The sequence below is a fragment of the Misgurnus anguillicaudatus genome, chromosome 19, assembly GCF_027580225.2.
Source record: "Misgurnus anguillicaudatus chromosome 19, ASM2758022v2, whole genome shotgun sequence".
NCBI lineage: Eukaryota > Metazoa > Chordata > Actinopteri > Cypriniformes > Cobitidae > Misgurnus > Misgurnus anguillicaudatus.
Genome location: NC_073355.2, coordinates 45,122,532 through 45,145,968, shown reverse-complemented (window position 1 = coordinate 45,145,968; position 23,437 = coordinate 45,122,532). Strand labels below are relative to the sequence as shown.

The 23,437-nt window shown below is 38.8% G+C and overlaps 1 protein-coding gene across 5 annotated transcripts; it reads left to right on the top strand.

Annotated features, from left to right (window-relative positions):
* Positions 1 to 238: 238 nt before the first annotated feature.
* On the top strand, positions 239 to 21,912 carry LOC129436620 (probable G-protein coupled receptor 139). 5 transcript variants are annotated; one of them, XM_055194853.2, is made up of 4 exons: positions 283 to 380; positions 752 to 843; positions 6,523 to 6,747; positions 17,923 to 21,912. In XM_055194853.2, the coding sequence occupies exons 3-4, from the start codon at positions 6,624 to 6,626 to the stop codon at positions 18,885 to 18,887; spliced, it is 1,089 nt and encodes a 362-aa protein (XP_055050828.1). In that variant the 5' UTR covers positions 283 to 380; positions 752 to 843; positions 6,523 to 6,623; the 3' UTR covers positions 18,888 to 21,912. The 5 variants fall into 5 exon arrangements, 3 of the variants coding, with proteins under 3 accessions (XP_055050828.1, XP_055050827.1, XP_055050829.1); XM_055194852.2 differs by having other exon boundaries at positions 318 to 446; XR_012359418.1 differs by lacking the exon at positions 6,523 to 6,747 and having other exon boundaries at positions 239 to 446; positions 17,923 to 18,060.
* Positions 21,913 to 23,437: the final 1,525 nt, after the last annotated feature.

The following is a 23,437-nucleotide window of genomic DNA, read 5'->3' as shown; positions in this document are numbered from 1 at the left end:
AATTAAAATAAATTATCCTAGTCATTTATATTTTAATTTCTTTAAACACGTACAGTAATAGCAAGTTAGCACAGCTGTTTAGTTAAACTTTCATAGAGCCAACTGAGGAAAGATTTACCTCAGTAGCCTATTAATCTTTTGTTCTCCATGTATGTCTAAGTAAAATGGTGTTTACCTGAATTAACCGTCGATCTTTATTTCATGAATGTCTCGTTGGTCTCCTCCTGCACAAACAGCGGTGTATTTGAAGTTAACTGACTGAACTGATCACGTGCGACGTGCGCGTGCCCGTGTCGTTAACGAACGCGACCACTAGCGCATTTTGAGCGGCCGATACTCTCGCGCGAGGCTTGTGGAACTGAATGGAGCAAACGGCGAGGGTATAAAAAGTTGTGAAGCGTTCAATATGTAAATGAGATATTTTTTAATGAAGGCTTTCTGAAAAGGTGACATTTTCCGTACTGTAATCGCGCATATTCTAAAATAATTGGGACATACCCACCCACACGTGCTGTAACGTTAGCTATTACGTTCCCAAGTGACTTCGAGCAAATTGCATATTTAATGTAAATTCCCTGATGGATGAATAGGATAATTCTTTGACTTAATTTAATAGTGTCAGGTGGTAAAAGAAACATGTCACACTAAGTCTTATGCAAATGTTTAATGTGATGTGTGGTATAAACATTTAATAGAATATGTGCAAAAATATTGTTTAATATGACAGAATTAAAATGATATTAATTTTAAGGGTCTTCATTTCCAAGGACCTTTGACGAGAGAGAACCGGAGCATTGGAAGTCCTCTAAAATGGATATCTGGTGTAATCTGTCATCTTAGAAAGTAAGTAACTTACCAGTTTTTAAACCCATATTTTTTATGATATGGCTTTTCTAGTCAATATCATAGACTGTAAAAAATATGGACGTAGTGTCCATGACACTACCTAGGTTTGTAAAGAGCTTTTTGAAGCCAATAGTTCGCCATCTTGGCCACGCATCACTCACGGATAACTGAAAATTTGTAAAGAGGTGGGATGTGGGTAAAGCTGAGGTGGCTGGTTGCTGAAAACAAAAAGTGACAGCAGTGCCCACGCCCTTAATTATGCAGAAACTAGTAAGGCTTAATATAATTTAAATGGATGAGTTACAAAAAAATCACCCCCTCACAGTTGTCATGAAGGGCAAAATTAGCTATACAGACCAAAATCATTTTTTGTACCTTAGGCTGTAAACATTTATTTCTGCTGAAAAGTTGGACATTTTAAATTGGAGGTCTGTGAGAATTGACTCCCTTTTGGATACAGCCTTTAGTGGCCAGTCGATGAATTGCAGTTTAAATCACTTCTGTATTGGCTTCATCCGACAGACTGCCCCTCGGTCGATATTGAGAAAGCAGTGTGGCCCATATGTGGTGGTTATAACACAAATATAGCTAATTACAGTAAATGAGAAAGAAACTGGTGAGAGACACAAAGATACAAAATGAAAGAAAATCAGTGAAACTGAATTAACATGTGTCATGCATAATATTAACATAATATTAACATATTAATATTAGCATAATTATAATAACATACCATTTTGAAGTACTTTGAAGTAATATCTACAAGGCATATGTGTATTGTGTACTGTGCATACACCTCGCGATACTGTTTGAATAAGACTTTACTGCACACCAAAGTGTTGTTGTGTGTAACACAACGTAACGTCACATTTAAAAGTAAATAATGAATGGTCATTTTACTGTCTGTCAGACTTTGGCTGTACATCAAAGTGTCTTTTCATTACAAATTTAAGGAAAAGAAAGTGTTAGTAATTTCAAGAGACGAACCCAAGCGCAGACGTAATTTAACAAAAAGGATTTATTTTAGACACAACAGGGGAAAACAAAACCCACGATGGGGAAAAACAACAAAACACTAAACAAACAAGAAACTACAAGGACTAACATCAAGAACTAGACTTTAAATATTAAGCACTGGAACAAGATACTCACAACAACAGAACAAAACGGACCCCAGTACAAGACACTAAACACAAGGACTTTAAATAGGGAGAAAATAACGCGGCACAGCTGAAATGAATGACAAGTAAGGGAACGGGTAAAAAGTGACGAGACACGGGAAGTGCGTGGTCAGAATAAACCAATAATAACCAGAATAAACCAAAAGCCACGCATCTCCCACATGAAACATTGTACTGTCAGAACCCTGCCATGATGAACTAGATCTAAATAAAAAACAGGAATCTGGCAGGATCCTGACAGAAAGATTTTTATTAAAATATTGTAAATATCAGCTAATATATCAGCCACTGCAAACTATCAATTTAGTTCATCCCTAGTGAAAAATCAAGAAAAATCTCTACTAAAACTGAGCTGGCAGTCCAGCTAAAACCAGCTCACCAGCATATGCTGGTCTTAGCTGGACTCCCAGCTTGGTTTTAGCTGGTTTTGCTGGTGTAGCAAGCTGGTCTAGCTGTGTTTTGGTCACTTTTTAAGCTGGTCTAGCCGTGTTTTGGTCACTTTTTAGCTGGTCTAGTTGGACTTAGCTGGTCAGGCCGGAAGACCAGCTGGACCCACCAGCTTTGCCATAGCTGGATTTTTCAGTAGGGGTATTATTGGCTTTGTGTTTAGTTAAAGAAAACAACAAATTTCCTGTAGAGTAGCTTTACAAGAAAGAGTATGCAACTTGCTTCAAAATTATGCCAATTCGAATAACCAACTAGGGTTACAAAAAACTAAAATACAAGAGTATGATGCGAGTAACACTCAAGATGTCACTCTGGGAAACTGACAGGTTCGGACATGTGTGTGCTTTACAGAGATTACTCAGAGATGTCGAGTGAGAAAGTCTTCACTTGTTTTCTAACATGTCTTCACACTACTTTAACACAATGGAAAGGTGTGACAGCAGTCAATGTTCTTCACTGTCTGGTTCACTTTGCCTCCATGCTGCTCTTAGATGTTTGATTTTACTACATGAAATCTCTTTTTCCTTATCAAATCTCATCAGCACAGACCTTCGACTTATAGCGAGCGAGAAGCTGCAGAGAAATAAAATGTATGTGTGAACTCTTTCACCCATTTACCAGAATCAAACATCTAATTAAACAGTTATGTTATGTGCACCGACTCCTATTAATGTGTGTGATTCATTATTAATACAGTATGTCAGTCTGATGGATAATGCTGTTAAAGACAAAATCTCTTTCTCGCTCTTTCTGAAATGAACTCGTCGTGCCATGTTAGTGAAGCTTTGTTACAGCTGATATCATCAAGACTACATATGAATATGAATAAATAATATCATATGAGTAATTGTTTGTACAGATCATGTATGTGCTATAAGAGGTGCGGTGTGTACTGTAAAGCAGCATACTACATACATCGCCTCAGGACTGTATGAGCGAGCATGAGGAAAGACCTGTCAATCTGTCTCTCTCTCTGTAATCAATGCACATCATGAGCTATATTTTATTAAACATCTCGCGTTCGCTCTATCATTTCACACTTATTCACCGAGCTCCGGGAAAATGACTCCTCGTGGAGAAAATCAGATGTTTCCCTTTCACATCACAGAAGTAACTGATCAGATATGCAGAGTAAACAGGTGTAACAGAAACGAACTCGGTGAACCACAGCAGTGGTTAATGTGTGCTTTACATCAAAGTCATATCATCACTGTGCTGGTGTTTAAAAGATTATTCATACAAAATCATGAAATTATCAAGATTGCCTCATCGCTTTGGGAACATTTAAGGTTTAATGCAGTTTTAAAGGTGCTTCGTGATCCCATTTTTCAAACTGTAATGTTGCTGTTACACCATAAATAATGCCTGCAAAATTATAAAGCTCAAAGTTCAATGCCAAGGGATATTTTCTTTAACAGAATTCACTTTTTAAGGACTACAGAGAAAAGCTGGTTTACAGTTCTTTACTTCCCAGGTAGATTATGACAATTTTCTGAATTTTTGACTAAACTCCGCCTACAGGAATACGCCAGAAAGGGCGTGACCTTTTTGCGCTTCCACGAAGAAGAGGAAGAGTTGCCTAAGTAGAGTGTTTTTGTTGGCATATAATCGAGACCCTATTATTTTCATCCCAAGTCAAATCCCCTTTTTTGGCCTTTGCTAAGGACAGCCTCATCAATCTGGTGTGAACTTTCCGGACAACGTGCGCTTAGCTGCTGTCGTCGAATCACAACACACTAAACAAGCTACATAAGCTACACGTGGCATGATGGCCTCAGTCTGCTCTTGGGCGGACAGAAACTGTTGGATGAGGCTCTGGGCTGCATCTCCAAAATGGCTGGTCTAGGAAACAAGAGCATTCAGAAGACGATTCTTGTCGACCCCCTTCATGCCCGTGAGACACAGCCAGAGATGACATTCCTGGAACACCAAGGGTGGACGTCGCACGTCCGACAGCTTGTGTGGTGACCTTAGTCACACGTGGCGCCAGGTCATTGACCGCACAGTGTCTGAAAGACCGCCGAATCGTGACCTAAGCCTGGTGGAAGCCGCCTCCCCACAAGGCTCATGTCCCGTGAGGGAAGGGTGGCTGGTCCCTTGGGATGCCAATGTAACCTTTAGCTGCTCCACCATCAAGAGAGGTGAGAGGAGATGGCTGAATGGTCGGTTCTGGGAGGAAAACTGGTTTTCCACGGCCGCGTCAACCATCATGAAACTCGGGAAAGGTACAGGTGTGGGCTGTCTTCTTGGTTAGACGGATCGGTGGGGGAGAAGCTCTCCACTCCAGTGATGGGAAACTGCCCCTTATCTAACTCTATAGTTTTTTTATTATAACTTATATATTTAGAAAAATCCCTTACCCTATGTATTAATTTTATTTATTACACTGCTCATTGGAATGCTTGATTCTGATTGGCCAGTCGTGACATTTGCAAGTTTTTTATTCCCAGATAACAACCGCTCAAAACTAATAACACACGGTAACCCGGATGCTGCAAAACATTTTCATAGGTACAATTTAATATTACACAAAAATTAAATATCAATATGTATTTGAATAATATTTTAATATTTAATACATGACACTGAGTGCATTTACATACACCGTCTTGCGCCGATTATGCTTAATAAACTGATTATATACGGGTTATAACACATAAAACCTTTTTTTAAAGCAAAAACTCATCGACACAAACAGTTTTTAGCTCATTATCCCAGATTTTGCTTGCATGTAAACACCTTATATGAAAAAGGCTTTCTCGTATTTCATATTTACAGATGATTAATCTAAACAATGTGTTTGGACAATTTAATGTCTTGTCTTATCCTGAAATGGAAAGTAAACAGATTTTCCTTGTGGAAGGTTTGCATTCGTTTAAAATAAGCAAATAAAATATTTCAAATCAATATTTAATGTTCCTTACCTTAAATATGATATAAATATCCATGTAATAAGTGAGATAATATAAAAGCAGCTAAATTGCAGTTCTTATCATGAAATTTAGTACAAGATCACATTGTCGGGGCTTATTTCAATGATAACAACTGGCTGCCTATATATTATCCCTTATTTGGTCCATATATATTATAAGGGTGATTATATACATTGTTTTTCTTTTAAATTTTCAGCCTAAGTATTAAAATACTAGTTTTATAATAAAATCAATTAATATGTTAGTAGAATTACTTTTTCGGTCTACAAAAATTATTTCAAAAATTTCAGCATGCAACCTCAGATTAAAAGACTAAGGAGGCGTGCACACCAAGGAGTTTACGGCTGGCGTATTTTTTTCAATTGTTTCCAATAGAAGCGCTGCACTTTTCAAAAATGTCAGCAGCTGGCGGGTTTTGTCCATGCTATTTTCAACTTTGGGTAAAACGCTCGGCTCATCAATGTCACTTCTCACTCGGCCATCCAATCACACAAATATAACAACCACCAGACGACGCATCGTTCAATGACTGATAAACAAAGCAGAAGTATCATAATGCTTAGCTAAAAAAAGATGGCAAGCCTGCCATTTTCAGTTGCGTTTAAACGCTTCGGTGTAAGTGACACGAGTAATATTTTATTCAAGTGACCCAAAAATTTAACTAAACTTTTCATATTAATGATGCAGTTTTTACCTTCCCTATTTTGTGATGCAAACAATTCTTTACAAAATCTTTAGATGTCCACTGTGGTCATATTTATGTGTCATGTAAAAGTCAAGTCATGCTACGACTCTCATTTGCATGAGTCGCTGCACGAGTATGTCACCACCGAAATCACCTCTGAGCGGTGTCAACACGAATCGTCTGTCTCTACTTCACTTAACACCTCTCTCTCTCTCTCCTCTCTCTCTCTCTCTCTCCTCCTACACCCCCCCACATTCATTTTCACCCTTTTTGCGTTCATGCCTCCCTAGATTTCATTCCCAGCAGCTTGCAACCCCTCCTCCCCTCCCTCACTCGCATCTCCACACAAACAGTCTTCCTCACATCCCTGTCTCACTTCCCATCACATCGCCGGCTTCATCACCTCTGTCCGTGTCTCCGTATCATCCAGCCTCGCGCTCGCTCGCAGCCGTTCTCCGGCTCTCATCATCCAGCCCCCCGAGGACAGAGCTGTTTCTCATCGTCCGGCTGTGGTTCATCTCGAGGACGGTCATGGAGCACAGTCACATCTTCACCGTTCTGTCTCCTAACTCCACTTCCCATAGTCCTCGCGGTTGTCCTCTCGGACAGTTGCCTGTCATCTACTACAGTTCACTGCTCTGCCTTGGCCTGCCTGGTAAGACCGGTACATGACATGTCATTTACATTTATTATCAGACAATTGTGATTATGCATGGTTTTATGTTTTTTTCATATTGCAAGTTGACAAGTTGAACTTTAGACGCTGTAATCTTGTTTGATGACATCCTTGACAAAGTGCTCTGTAACCTTGTGAGACACAACTGTTTGGCACCAGGACTGTGGATTTTAAAGGTCACCAGTGACAATCTGTTGCGACTCGTCTGTTTCGCATCATGTCCACGGGCTGCTAATTGCATTGTAGATCGGTATAATGCCTCAGTTTTACTCCACAGATGGGAAAATTAGATGTGGCTTTGACTGCAATGACCTGAGGAGCCACTTATATGAATAATGGTACGCCTTGAGTACGCCATCGTATGAATTGGCCTCCGGTGTTAAATATGCAACCTGCCGGACACTTAAATTGCGTTTTGTCCCGGCAGAATCGGAGGTTGATTGCTCATTTGCATCTAATGGTATTATCTGCAGGTGTGACGTCTTCTGAACAATTTAATCAAATCTTCTCTCTCTATGGCACAGTTTCAACCACAAGCTGTGGAGAAAGATTCGTTTGTCAGGTTGAGATAAATCACTGCGCCCTTGAGCGACGCACTTAGCTTGAGAGGTTTACACAAATATTTGTATTTGCCATCACAGGCAATCTGTGTTCCTGTTGCACGACAGTAAGATTTTCGGGTTGGACGCAGATCGGGAGTCGAATAGAGGCACGGTGATCAGATTCGAGTCATCACACCTGCCAGTGATTCGGGTAGATGGAGGCGATAGAAGAGGCAGAAATGGAGAGCAGGTGGGAGATGGACGAGTCTCAAAGGAATCATGCATAGGACGTGACAAAAGCGTGGAGAAGGGATGGTGTGGAAAGATGAAAAGGAAAGATAGGTTGAATTAAAACAGCTGTGATTGAAGGGTTTTAAAGCAAAGGACAAATAAACCCTCTAAGTGCGTCTGGGATGTTTTCTTGTAAATTTGCATTTTTTAATCAGGCTCTTATGATTAGGTTCACTCACTTCACTTTAATTGCAATAAAAAGGTTTTTAGTCAGTAAGTGAAATGCCTTATTTTCACATATGTCACCATATAAGTATAAGCAAAAATCTCTACTTCTAAAGAAAGTCACCAGTCTGCACTTTCTAAGTAAAAGTAAAAGGTTTTTTTTTAAATCAGTTTCGGTCTATAAGCCGCTTTTTTTCATAACTGGGCTGGTGCTGTGTCTTACAGTCAGGTGTGCCTTGTAAGTCAGTATGAATTAATTTTGACATTTGTGAGGCAAGAGACAACATTACCGTCTACAGCCGCAAGAGTCCGCCATATGCTGCTTCTGTATTTATGTAATGTAATGGATTAGTGATGCGGAATGACAAGTATGCAAACTTCACGCTACTTGGCTTGTTCAGTTAATTTAGACTATTTAAGCTTCCAGGTAAGTTCTGTATGCTATGATTTATCATTTAAATAACTGATAATATTACTTTAACATACAGACATCTTTTCAGCCTGCTGTTCTGTCTGCTATTGTTTAGTTGAATAACTCGCCTTTACAGATTAAATGTCTGTTCTTCGGCTTGAATTTTGTGAAATAATTTTCTAAATAAACGCGACGTGTTGTTCACTGCGACTTATATATGTTATTTCGGCTTATACTCCGGTGCGGCTTACAGTCCGGAAAGTACGGTACCTAGTATATTTGATAAACCTCCTTTAACTGGATAGAAAACTTTTGCAACTTGATGTATGTGCACTGTCGTTCGTTCAATACTTCTTCCGTGCACTTAGAGGACTTTGCTGAAAAACCGCTGTGCCGTTTAACAGATTCTGCAAACAAACCTGCATTTTTTAATGGATTGTGGCCAGGATTATGCAAATTTAGGTTCATGATGTCACTAACCCAGGAAGTATCTCACTTGTAGTCTATCCAGCTGTTTATTTCTAGTTTATAAGGAGCGATTTCTAAAAAAATTGAACTTTAAACATTGTAAGTTTGTAGATGTTGTTTATGCTCCAACAACAACAGTGCACCAAAGCTTTTAAACGCGTCTGAAAACACCAACCTGATGTCGACTGTGAGCGCTTGCCAGCATTTTTTCAGCTAATGATGCTTATGTTTTGTTTCCCAGTTGTTATACAATGCGCCGGTTGGTTGGTGTAGTATTTGTCCCGCCCCTCCTCCACTGTTATTGGACGGCTGAGTGAAAAGTGACATTGAAGAGCTGAGCGTTTCACTCAAAGTTGAATATCTTTCAACTCTTGGCACTCGGTGCTGAACGCGGAAAAAGTGCTGAGTGCCGGCGGTCAGCATGGAAAATAAATGGCAGCTGCTGGTGTTTTTGAAAAGCGCGGCGCTTCCACTGTGAAAACATATGATTGCCGCCAGTGTAAATGCCAAATGACATTAACCTTGACCTGAATTTAAAATGTAAAATGATAATAGACACAGTGTTGGGGAAAGTTACTTTTAAAAGTAATGCATTACAATATTAAGTTTCTCCTCAAAAAAGTAACTAATTGTGTTACTTAGTTACTTTTCATGGAAAGTAATGCTTACGTTACTTTTAAGTTACTTTTTCTTTCTTTCTTTCTTGCTATCTCCGTTTCTGACTCACACTGTTCCTGCTCAGAATGCATAATTCTAAATGTATAAGTTCAGTTTAATTCAGTACATTATCTTATTTTTGAATTGAATTAATTAAACTGAAAAATAACTCATATTACTTTTTTAAAAAGTAACTCAAATATTAATGTGTACATTTATAAAGTAATGCATTACTTTACTTGTTGCTTTAGAAAATAATATTATTACGTAATGCGCGTTTACTTGTAATGCGTTACCCCCCCCCCACCCCTTAAAAATTTAAAATATTTCTCATAGATTTCTCAAAGCTATTGTGTCTAAATACACAGTGTTGCCACAGATTCAGCTGTCAGTTAGTAGTCGAATGAGGTAGATGCTAATATGTTTGTGTAGAGATACGTGCCAAAAAAATAATAATTTTCTTGCAACAAACAGAAATGTTGTTTGAGTGACCACAAAAGCACTAAACTATTGGACAGAGGGTTACATTCAAGAGCCCAAATGTTCATTGATAAATCAGACACCGTGTGTGATGTAGCAGTGTGTGTTAGAGATGAACTCACCGGCCGCTGTGAATTGATTGTTAGAGGTTAAGCACATTAAGGTCACTAATTGGAGAAGGTTGATCTTATTTCATTCCATTCTGTAAAGTACAGCCGTTAAAGTGGAGACTGTTTGATTTGTGCCTTCTAGTGATTTCTATATTGGAGATGGAGGGTGTTTATCCAGAATTAATCTCTATATCACTAACGATCATTCACCAACTCCACATTACCCGCCTGCCTGCTGTTATTCCTTATCAGTGGTGGCTGGTAACTTCTCTTCTGAGGGAAATATATGTTTGGTGCGTCATGTTAACCATGCGTCATGTCAAAATACGTACCTGCTGCACACGCGTCGAAAGGGTTTATGATTAAAGAGATGCTCACGTTTACAAAATACTTACAAGGCGCTCACTTAACACTAAACTCTGATTACACAAGCGTGTCTTTTATCATAAACCCCTTTGAAGTGTCTGCAGCAGGCACGTATTTTGAAATGACGCGCTGAACACATTATGACATGATTAGCCACACACATAATGGACTAAATAAATGTTTTGAAGAGCTTTGTCCTCAAAAAAGAAGTCACCGGCCACCACTGTTCCTTAGTTAAGAGGTGAAGCCAATGATTTCCAATTCAGGAAAACGATCGGAGCGGTTGCTGTCTGAATGAGAAAAGTGTTTTTGTGAGAGTATTCGCATTTGTGTCATGGATGTTGAGAGCGTGTGAGTGAATCTATTTTAAGAGGTTTGCACTTTCACAGTTTGAGAGTCTTATTGGAAATCTTATTTCAAGTATCATTTATGTATATACATTCAAAAGAAATACAAATGATCTTCTTGTTGTCATACAGTAAAAGTATAGAGCTATACATTTTGAGTGCATGTTTTTGATTTGATTTCTTATTAAGACCTCAAATTTTTCATTGCACATTAATTCATCTGAAGAGGTTAGAGGAGACACGTGTGAGAATATTGGGGTCTTTAAAATAAACGGTTAATCTTCTCTATTCACATGCTGCTATAGTGAGCTCAATTTTTTAATATAAAGCCAGATAAATAATTAAGTATGTTTGTCCCTTACAGAAATACAGTACGCTTGAAAAATTATGTTGAGTTGTTTCAGCCCATGATTAGCCTACTAGAAACCCAACTGTTGGTTTAAATGAATCTATATTTGACCAAACCAGGAGGTGAAATAACTCATTTCAACGCATTTTGGGTTAAAGTTAACCTAAACCCAGCTGTTGGGTTTGTCCTATTGTGCAGTTTTATCTCTAGTACAGGAGATGATTTTAACATAGGTAGTAGGTCAATGTTTAATTATAATTAGAAAAAGTAATAAACAGATTACAATCTATAAAATAACCAAAATGAGACTGAATTAAATCAAATATTTTATTAAGTTTTAAGCCTTAAAAGAGAGAGATGACAATTGGTGCATTTCAATTAAAGATTAGCGCAAAACTATAGCGTTCTAAATGCGTTTTCATTGCGACTAAAAAGTAATTTTGTGGTCTCAAACACCATGGCAACAACAAGCACATGACATCAAAATCCTTTGAGAGCGACTCGAAATAATACAGAGCAGTCAACTTCCGAATTACTCTCGCATTTTTTTTTGGTCATGTGCTAGCTGATTTTTGTGATGTCACAAAGTCGAACCAACCTCTTGTGTCTTGTCCTCCAATCAAACATACCACGCTATGTTTAAAGAATGATCATGCGACTGTTTTGCGATATATTCCTTTTCCGAATTGTTTAAAAACTTTTTTGCGATGGCGTTGTATGTTTGATTGGAGGACAAGAGTAGGTGTGTTCGACATCAAGAACTGACAAGCTCATGACCTCGAAATATTGCAAGAACAATTCGGAAATCGACTGCTCTGTATGCTTCCAAGTTGCTCTTGCGGTATTTTGATGTCATCCACATTTTTTTAAACGCTTTGTAATGCATATAGTGAACTGTGTACAGTATGCAAAAAAGTTGTATGCCAGTATTCTGAAAAACGACACACACACACTGCCTAAATAGAAACAAAGCAGACTGTGTGGTTAAAATGGGTTGCTCCTGTTTACGTCCCCAGAGACAGGAGTCAGGTGAAATCAATACGTTTACAGAGTTGACCACAGCTTAATGGAAATGTCAGGAAATGCACAACCTTCAGCCGCAGTAGATTCAGTTTTGTTTGCCTAAACATGCTGCGTTCTCAGCAGGGAAGATTAATTCAGTCAAAGAGAAATCCTGAGACAACTGTACAAAGACAGAAAAGTAACAGCAGAACAGCAAGGATAAAAGAATAAAAGAGAGATTTGAGAGTACAGCCAACTGTTTAAAAAACTGGATTTAATGTTTGACTACACACTGCTAGACATAATGTAGACAAAAAAGTCTGAAACACAGAGACTATAGACAGACACACACATCATCACTGATGTTTAGCACACAGTCTGCACTCAACTTTAACACTCACTTAAATGAATGGGCAAAGTAAATGAACGAAATGAGGCACTTTTCACTAATAGCTTTACATTAAAGCACAAATCATGAATTTTGTTACTATTAAATGTGTTAGATAAAGTCTTAGGTAACATAAAATATAGCTTTCTTAAAGTGCACTGTATCTTTGTACCAGACACTTTTTCAGTGTTGTAGTCAAGACCAACTAAACTGAGACAAAGCCCAGAGGGTGTCGAGATCAAGACCAAGACTTTAGGGGCTGAGACCAAAACAGGACAGAGACCAAAGACACTCGAGACCGATACAAGACCAAGACCATCAAAGAATTTATGGAATTATTGTGGATGGATATTGTAGGCCTTACAATCGTAGGACAATCCCCCATTCAGCTCTTTACGGGCACAACAGTAACAAAAGAAATCAAATAGGAAATAAGTCAATGATTGCATTTAAAGCCAGACATTTTTCATTTATTAATGATGTTATAAAACGCATAAATCAGACAATGCACCAGCAATTTAGGGTAATTCCCTTACCCAGTCGCACAAGGTTTCGTGATATAGTCACGTAAATGTTTGATTATTTTTCGTGATATTATCACGAATTTTTTCGTGACCGTATAGCGAATTCCTGTTTTTGTGTGATTATCACGTATTGGTTAATAAACTGTTTTGTCCTATTTTCTTACCATTGTCGTTTCGGTTTAGGGTTAGATTTGGTGCTTGCATCAGAATGTCACTTTATGTATTGGTTTATACTATTTTTTCTGATTTCTTTTTTTATATGTCGCCTGGCATTAGGGTTAGAGTTGGGTTTGGGTAGGGATGTCATTTTATGTAAATCTAAACTTAAACCGAGGCGAAAATGGTAAGAAAATAGGACAAAACAGTTGAGAAACCAATACGTGATAATCACACGAAAACAGGAATTCGTTATACAATCACGAAAAAAAAATGCGGAAATTCGTGATAATATCAAGAAAAAATAATCAAAAAGTTACGTGACTATCGACTGATATAACGAAATTTCGGGAGACTGGGCTGAATTCCCGCAGTTGTGGTCTTGACCAGTCTTGAAATAAAATCCAGAGACCATGAAGTCTGAGACCAAGACAAGACTGAGACCAAAGACAGCCAAGATCAAGACCTTAAAGATCAAGATACCGGTCTCGAGTACTACAAACAACCCTTTACCTCAGAGATCTTCATCTTCTTTCTTGACTGTATCCATCAATTACAAACATACATCAATGTCATCAACTGAGTGACAGCTCAACTAAATCTATAATGCTGTTACTTGCAACCCAGTTATCTGTACTGGCATAGCGTTTGGTTGTTTTTTTAACAAATTTGACAAGTGTCACAGCTTAAGCTTAAAGAGAACCTATTTAATTGCTAAAAACAACGTTATTTTGTGTATTTGGTATAATGCAATGTGTTTGCGTGGTTTATGGTTAAAAAACACATTATTTTCCACATACCGTACATTTTGGTAGCTCCAGATATCCCTGCCTTTCTCAAACGCTCTGATTTTGAAAAGCTCTGTGTCCCTGATTGGCCAGTTAATCTGTAGGTTGTGATTTTTTTAATTTGACGCTCCTTACCAGGCTTTAAGTTTTTTCTACATCACCAATCTCAGGAAGTAATTTGTTGCCTACAATCCGTGTGTTTGTTGTAGTTCAAGAAAAGAGATTTACGTTGGAGACGATGGGCTCCATCTTACACTCGGCGCAATGCAGCGCAATGAGCGACACAAAGTGTCTTTTGCTAGTTTCCACCCTGCGCAATTATAAGTTTCACGTTTAGCGCCGCATTGTATAAATAAATAACAAATGCATTTGCGCCTCCTTTTGCGCCCATGGGCATTCTGGTCTGAAAACGAGGTGTGTTCAGGCGCATTGTTGGCGCGTTGCTATTTTGAGGCCACTAAAATAGACTACGCCATTGACCTACAAAAACCTGCTCTAAAGTCAATGGCGCAATATGTTTTTTTGTTATTTAAAAAGCGCATTAGTAATATGCGCCTATAAACGGGAGGACAACGCAGGTTTGATCATCACACACATAAATGCACAGCAGCACAAAAAGTTTTTAAATATGAAAGATTAAAGGATTAAATGTAAAAGATTCTTATTGAGTCTCTTAGACATAAATGAGGACTAATTATGAGACTTTAGAAGGCACAAACAGCTGCTTCACCTGTAGCCTGGTAAGTAAATAAATGCTTTGCTTTAAACAAATGCATCTATTTTTAAATGCTACCTCACGGATTTATTGTATATGATGAATCTGTACCTTTTTAAGTAATGCTTAAAAAAACTGACGCTGTCCAAGTGCTAAACCTTGCGGAGGGCCGTTTGTAAATTCTTTATCTCCTGTTTGTAACAAATAAAGTATTTTTAGAGTACAAACCTTTTCTTACATACATGTAATTTTTTATGATATTGGATAGCCATACATTTAAAGCAACTATAAGCCTGCTTTTTACTTCCATGACTAAAAGAAAACGGTTTTTAAAGGTTTTAATAAAAAATAACAATTTCAATACAAGTGTAAAACAACACAATTTTTTAACATTAATCTTAAACTGGGGATCTTCTTCCTGCGCTTAGTTTTTCAGTTTACAAAGTCCGTCATCTAAATAGGGACATAGCGCCAGCGCAACAGGCTTTTAAAGGGGATGAGAGCTGAGAGTCTCATTGGTTTATTGCACGTTACGCCCAAAATACTCCCATTGCTCATTCAAAAAATAGGACCAACCCTTTTCGACCTTGCGCTCGGCGCACAAATTATTTTTCCCGTCGTTAAATTAGCAAAAGTGGATTCGGGCACGCCCATTTAGACGTTGCGCTGTGCGCTTTAGACAATGCGCTTAGATCGTTAAAATAGGGCCCGATAACTCGCGTCATTGTTTACTTTGTACATTTTGCATATTGTTAACACATACTAATACACACGTACACACCAAAGGAAATTTAAAAACATGAATCGGACAATAGGTGCTCTTTAAGAAAAGACAAAATATGAGATCTAAATTTTAAAGGCAGAAAGTACAAGGAAATATGCAAAGTACACAAAATACATGAAAATACAAGACAAGACTATCAATAGCATAATGAAGAGGATACTTCGCTTTAATAAAGTAAAACTGATCCAGAAACGGAATTTCGATGTCTCAAATTGGCTCAGTCTGACAGAAACACCAAGCTTTCAAAGATCCTTCCAGAATCGACTTATATGAGCTATGCTATCCTCGTTATTAATAAAGCTGTATGTCTACTGTATGTACAAAATGGCTCATCTGTTTTTATTTCCCCTGGAGCCGTTTGTACAAAACATCAAAGGTTGAAACATTTTAATGAAACTCCACTAAATCTCCTGAGCTATGTAAGAGAGCAACCATGTTCCTCTGGGAGCGAAGCTTGGTGGATTGGATACGATAAGAAATTACACTGTGAAAGAATTTCATGCTTTTTGTGTCCGTGTGAACTTCAGGAAAGGTAAAACATGACTTGCATCTTAAAACGTAATTACGCAGACCGAGCAAAGTTGTTTCTGTTGCTTGTGTGTCTGCCAGCATTTATGCAAATGTGAAAATGTAAAACTTGAGTGCAATTTGTAATCAGATGATGTTCTGAAACTGTAAGATGCAAATTCCCAAACTCCAGACTGGCATATGTGATCCAAATCTTTGTTAGCAGTGTGATGGGCTTTCAGACAGGTGTGTTAAAACACTGTGGACAAAGGTAACGTAAGACTCAGATGATGGTAGTGGATTCACTGAAGATAAATAACACTTAAATTAGTTTTAAGTTTGTGCTTCTGTATAGTGCAGTAGAGCATTGCGTTAGCGGTGCAAAAAGTCAAACAGTAGGTTTGATCCCAGGGAACACACATACAGATAAAAAAACTACACATTGTAAATCACTGTAAGTCGCATTGGATAAAATCATCTGCCAAATGCATAAATAAATGAATGAGTCTCATTAGTGTGATCTTGTAATCTTGAATGAACAAATATTTCCCAAAGCAAATATAGTTCACATCATCACAGGCTATCAGGATGAATCTGGGTTAGGGAAGGAATTACAAAGGATGTGTGCTTTTAATCAAACATGCACTTTTCAGGTCAACATACTCACCTCAAAATGTTTCCCGAGATCTTTTGTAATGAGGCTTTGCCCTCCATGTGTCCTCTACCGCTGTGTTAAATCGTTTGGCTTAAATAATGGCAGCACTTTTGTGCGTGCACTCTTTTTATCACATAGAAAGGTCTCGACAATCTCTGGTCATTTCATCTACCTTTAGATCTCACGTTGCCTGTGCGTGGCCTGTGGAACAATACAGGTTTGGTTGAAAGAGTAAGAATGGGTGGATGAGAGGGTCTGGGCATCCTTGATTCCTTAAGTGCAGGTCATTGTGACATGTTTGTTAAGTGCTGTGTAAGCACCAGAGATTGGATGTAATTGTGCACTTGTTGCCACTGCTTCTTCAGTCTTTCTATATTGAAGGTCACAGACAGACAGGAAGGGTCTCACAGGGTCAAGTGCTCACATGTGTGTCACAGGTTTCAAACGTGTGTTAACTTGAGCACGTGGGTGAATGAGAGCACTTGCATGTGAATATGAGCACTTATGTGTGAATCCGAGCGCATGTGTGTGAATGCGAGTGCATGCAAGTTCATGCGTGTGAATGCAAGTGCATGCATGTGAATGTGAATTCATGTGATTTTCAGAGCTTATGTGTGAATGTGAGCGCATGTGTGTGAATGCAAGTGCATGCAAGTTCATGCATGTGAATGCAAGTGCATGCATGTGAATGTGAATTCATGTGATTTCAGAGCTTATGTGTGAATGTGAGCGCATGTGTGTGAATGCGAGTGCATGCAAGTTCATGCCAGTGCATGCAAGTTCATGCCAGTGCATGCAAGTTCATGCCAGTGCATGCAAGTTCATGCGAGTGCATGCAAGTTCATGCGAGTGCATGCAAGTTCATGCATGTGATTGCCAGTGCTTGCACGTAAATGTGAATGCATGCGTGTGTATGCGATTATATGCATGTGACTGCATGTGCGTGGCCGTTATTGCATGCATGTAAATTAATGTGCGTGAATGCGATTACATGTGTATGAATGTGACTGGATGCATGTAAATGTGATTGCATGTGTGTGATTGTGGTTGCATGCACGTGGTTGCGATATTGGATGCGTGTGAATGTGACTGCATGCGTGTGAATGTGAATACATTCGTGTGAATGCAACTGCATGCATGTGGATGCCATTGCATGTGTGTGTAAATTCATGTTGTTAGCGCATGCATTTGTCTGACTGACAATGCATGCATGTAAATTGAAGGTTTGTTTTAATGTGAGTCCATGTGTGCATGTGAGCGTGTGTTTGCATGTCATTGCATGTGTGTGAGCGTAGGTGTATATGTGTGAATGTCAGTGAATCTGAGCATGTGTGTGAATGTCATGGCATGTGTGTGACCTATCTGCAGCACTCGCATCCATAACGTCTCTGCATAAAATTGTGCAGCTTTTAACTTCTGCTCTCTTCATTTCTTCTCACAATCCACAGCAAACATCTTGACGGTGATCATCCTTTCCCAGCTGGTGCTGCGACGACAAAAATCATCCTACAACTACCTACTGGCCCTGGCTATAGCTGACATACTGGTCCTGATACTCATCGTGTTTGTGGACTTTCTGTTGGAGGACTTCATTTTAGGTGCTCCTCTGCCTCACTCCCTCAACAAGGCTGTGCAGGTCCTGGAGTTCTCCTCCATCCACACTTCCATCTGGATCACGGTGCCCCTGACCATAGACAGATACATCGCTGTGTGCCATCCACTACGCTACCACACCGTCTCGTACCCAGCCCGAACTCGCAAAGTCATCCTGGCCGTGTACGTTGGCTGTCTGATCAGCAGTACTCCATACTACTGGTGGCCAGAGCTGTGGCACGGGCTGCCAGGAGCCAGCGGTGGCGGGCGGAGCAGCGCCGGGCAACATGTGCTTGTGTGGGTCCACTGCGCCACGGTCTATCTGCTCCCCTGCTCTGTATTCTTCTCACTCAACGCCATCATCGTACGGAAGCTTCGTTGCCGGCGTAGCTGCTTCCGTCTGCGTGGCTACTCCACTGGAAAGACCACGGCAATCCTGCTGGCGATCACCTCTGTGTTCGCCGTACTGTGGGCGCCACGCACTCTCATGATCCTCTATCACCTGTACACGAAACAGCCAACGTTGCCAGCAGACGCCCGACTACTGCACCTGGTCACGGATGTTGCAAACATGCTCGCATTGCTCAACACCGGCGTCAACTTCTTCTTGTACTGTTTCATCAGCAAGCGCTTTCGCAGGATGGCCGCCACGGTGCTAAAGGCTTTGTTCCGATGTCGGAAACAGCCACCACATTTTTACGCAAGTCACAATTTCTCCATCACCAGCAGCCCGTGGATCTCACCAGCAAATTCCCACTGCATCAAGATGCTGGTGTACCAGTACGATAAGAACGGCAAGCCCGTCTGCATATCTTCTTGAACGCCATAATGTACAAAGGCTAGTGAGTCTTCTGGCAAGCTCGAGGAGAAGTCTTGCCCAACCTCGGGAAGGAGGTTAGTGATGGTGAGCAGATGGCACCAACTGGGTTTTTGAAAGTGCCTCAATAAGAAATCCAGGTTCAGAGATATCTGAGGGGGTTTAAAGGCCAAGAATGTGGTTCAGAGTCTTCTTAGGCAAAAACAAACCGGCCAGTAAGCGATGGCGATGCCTTTCAGGATATTAATGCAAAAAAAAGGTCTTGACGTCAAAATCAACTTGTGACTCGTGCTCTAGGTGAAGACGACCAGTATACCCATCAATACATTTGAAGATTTTGGAGTCTCCAGCATGCTGTTTTTAGTTAAATGCACACCAAAGCAACATTCACTAATGGAGAAAGAAAATGGACATGTCCTCAATGACATGTTACTGTATGTGAACCATCTTTAGACTCTCACCTTTCAAGACCTTTGTGACATTAAAAAAACAATGCTGGTCTCCAAGGGCCGATCGCAAACAGCACAAGCTCTTATTAAAGAATCCTCCCTTTAGATATGCTCAGATACTGCTTTGATATCGCTGTCTGATGAAAAATGATGACACAACATGAATACACAGACTCTGCATTAAAAGGCTTGTGGTGCAACTGACTGTTAAATGTTAGAATAAAGGCAAAAAATACATAGTGTTCATGATCTTTTCAGCCAATATAGACTTTCATTATGTGGAAGGATTTCCTTTCGAAAAATAATCAAGACTTTGTTACTCCTAGCACACAAACACATCAACACACTTCTTTGTCCTTTGCAGCCCCAAGAAAAGAGAAATTGGATTGAAAGCACTTTCCAAATAAATCAATCCCTTTCTCTGGAGTGAACTACTGGGGAAAACCACCTTCATTTATCTTCGCAGAGCCTGCCATCCGGAGCGCTTTAACAGCGGGTCATATCAGAGACATATTTAAACTATACACTACGTGTGCATAGATAAGGTCGACAACTTAAATGTGTGGCCTCTGCTTAGACAAGGTCAGAATCAGAACAAGATTCATTTATCAAGTGCGCACACACACAAGGAATACCCAGCAAGCAATTATGCATTTAAAAGACGTCCAAACACCGCACAGATGTCTAGGCTAAAACAAGGCAAAATTTGCTGGCTGTTAGTGAAAATTTAAGGAAAATCTGACTTTTTTCATGTTTAAGTGCTATAATTGGGTCCCCAGTGCTTCTATCAACCTTGAAAATATGAAAAAAGATCAACTCAGTAACTTAGTTTTGGTAAACCATCCTCTGCACGCATGCGAAAAATTAGGTCATTGAAATTTGGCTCCCCTTGATGATCTGCACTATCCAACCACGGCACCATCTGGGGACACCAAAGATTTATTTGACATCTTAAAAAAGTCTTGTGAAATGTCCCCTTTAATAGATATCGAATCATAGCCCAAAAATAAATAAAATAAAATAAATAAATGAAACCAAACCCCTTGTAATCACTGTTGACTTAATATCATATAAAAAAAAGTTATTTTAGCAAAAATCCACGTATTTTAGCAAAAACGTACGGAGCCCCTAAGGGGACATGAAGAAAAAAATTAATATGGTTTAGTTTTGCGTGCACACGTGAGACTATCGAGTGCTCACGTGCAACTATCGCGTGTGCACGTGAAAGTGAAAGTTTCATGTGCACATGCAAAACTAAACTTTTTAAAAAAAAATCTGCACATGAAGGTTTCGCGTGAGCACATGAAAGTTTCACATGAGCACGCAAAATTTTTTAGTGAGAACGCGCAAATTTCACGCGAGCATGCAAAATTTTTACGTAAACACCCGAAAGTTTCACGTGAGCACATGAAACTAAACTTTAGATTTTTTTTACTCCAATGTCACCTTAGGGGCTCTGTGAAAATGACATGTAACCACATTCAAGTTTATTTTGGTTAGATGTGCATTACTCATACTATATCAGGTCTATAGTTAACCTAAATCAAATAATGTAATGACGGCTATTGCTTGCTGGGTAAGGTTGTGTTCTTTGCTCAACAAGGAAAACTAAGCACATGTTGCTGCTTTGGTGATCAAATATAAATGACATTAATGTGATTCCTTCAAAAGCAAAGGAGAAATAAGAAATGGACGCATTTTCATTTAAATCATTATCAAAGTGTTGTAGCTTTTAATCCATGTCTGTTAGGTTTGAGACCATCTACAGGTGTATTCATAGGGTGTCTTTACTGTTAGTACTGTAAACCAAAAATTGATCTTGTTCATAGGTGCTCATACAAATGTTTGTCAGATCAAATGCCTCTTATACCAGTAGCAAATAGCAAAACATGGGCTTTATGTAAACTAGGTTGACTGAAATAAGGACAAAAACCCTTCAGTTTTAACATGTCAAAAGATTAAATAAACAATTTATGAGCCTTTCTGTGAAATCCAGGTTAAAGTCTCATAATCTAATGATGAGATTAGGAGCAAGTTTAATTTTAATCTTTGACATGATCTTACTCAGTCAGTATTAAAGATGCGTTTATAGGAAACTTTAGCTGGGTTTTCACAAGCAAGGTCAAATTTCATAGAGTCTGTGTAATGAAGTGTTTTAATATGCAATTATTTGGTGAAGCAGTCTGTATTAACACAAATGGATTATTATTGCTATTGTGATTGGTTATATTAAAGTGAAATATGAATCTGTACCGAGCTCTGAGCTATCCGCTGCCTTTGGGCCGGATCCGGCACGGAGTCGTCTGCGGTCTGGGTAGGGTTTACATAACCTGTGTCATGTTAGTGAAACGGACAAAAATCATATATTATTATGTGTTAAATGCTATTTTAGATGTGTACCGAATACAGTATTAAGCAAAACTATAAACTAGATTGGACAGCTGCTGGTAATGTGTCTACAGACAGATTTGTATCATCTAATTTACCCCTGTTTGTCATTCAATATTGTATTTTAATAAAGACAGTGTTCATATTTCTCCCATACTTATGCTTTATAAAAAATTGAGTTGGTTTATATGGTTGGGAGAAAACCAACAGTTGGGTTATAATAAACCTATGCTGGGTTGTTGTAACTTCTTAGCAAACCATGGATTGAAACAACCCAGTATAGAGGTTATGGTTTGTTCAGTCCAATATTTTTGCATTTATTAAAGATAAACCTAGGCTTGTATAGATTCCTGCAAAAAAATCCAGATTATTGAATTGAACGTGAAGGGCCATTAAAAATGACTATATGTGCTATATGACCAGCATTTTCTTCATCTTTGAAGCACCATAGGGCTTTTTCTGATGAGCGTCTGGCCGTGAAAGATTTCTAGAAATCATTTTAAGCCACGGCTCACCTTCCTGCAAAAAACGAACCTTGCATGAAAATATTACAAGGTATGAAAAATTCAACAAGGGTGATGAACCCTTAGACCTGTGTGCTATTATCCACTTGTGTGGTTTGGGGGAATTAAACATGTTTTAGCATATACCTGAAAAACAATGTTGAAGATACATCTTTGATATGTGTATGAAAATGTCTGTGTCCAAATGTGAAACATATTTAATATAGTGATGTCAAACGATTAATCGCATTCAAAATATAAGTTTGCATAATAAATGTTTCTTAAATACGTACATGAATGTTTGTGTGCATTTATAATTATGCACAGTACACACATATTATACAAACCCAAACTTTTATTTTGTATTTTGATCATTTTATTTATTTATTTTTTTCCGATTAATCGCGATTAATCGTTTGTCAGTCCTAATTTGCATTATTTCCAAACTACAGAAATTATTTTCTTTAAGAACGTCTGATCAGTGAATTCATCTTTTTATCTGTGCACCATGTGAATGTATTTGTGTATTTTGTGTGGTGGAAGATGGCATGCAAATTAATCTTGAACATGTATGCTACTTTACCTAATGTTTAAAAAACTCATTTGGCTCATTTATATACTTGACTGTCTTGCAAATAAAATGAAATATATATTCACTAAGACCATGGTGTATACTTTAATGTTTTATGATGTTTTTCATCATGAAGAGGCATTCGTAATTCGAATGGTTTTAAGACATTTGCTCTACAAAAATCTTTTTATTTTTATTTTGGGATAAAATGTAAAGTTGAGGGTGCAACTTGAGTTTCATTACTGTGCCTCCAAGTAATTAGTGCACCAGTAGGCCAAGCAAAGTCAATACAACATTTTGATTAACAATCCCATCTCTTTCTCATTCTTCTTGAAGTCTTATTTTCGCCCAGGCAGAATTTTCGTGACTACTCGCTCTTTATTGAGTTTGACGGCCACAAGCTTGTCACCGAGCGTGCTTCATCACCCTTGACACATACCAGTCAATCTCCACAAGGCCACAGATCCAAAAGCTCATTTTTAAGGAGAACGTCTGGGCTTGTCAGCCCCAGGGATCAGCCGCCAAAAAAGTCCTCATTCAACGTTGATGTTAAAGGCTGAATAAAATGAAGTGGTGCTAAAGCACAGCTGAGGGTCTCAGACGCCACAGCAGCGTTTAACCCATGCTGGAAAATGTGAATAT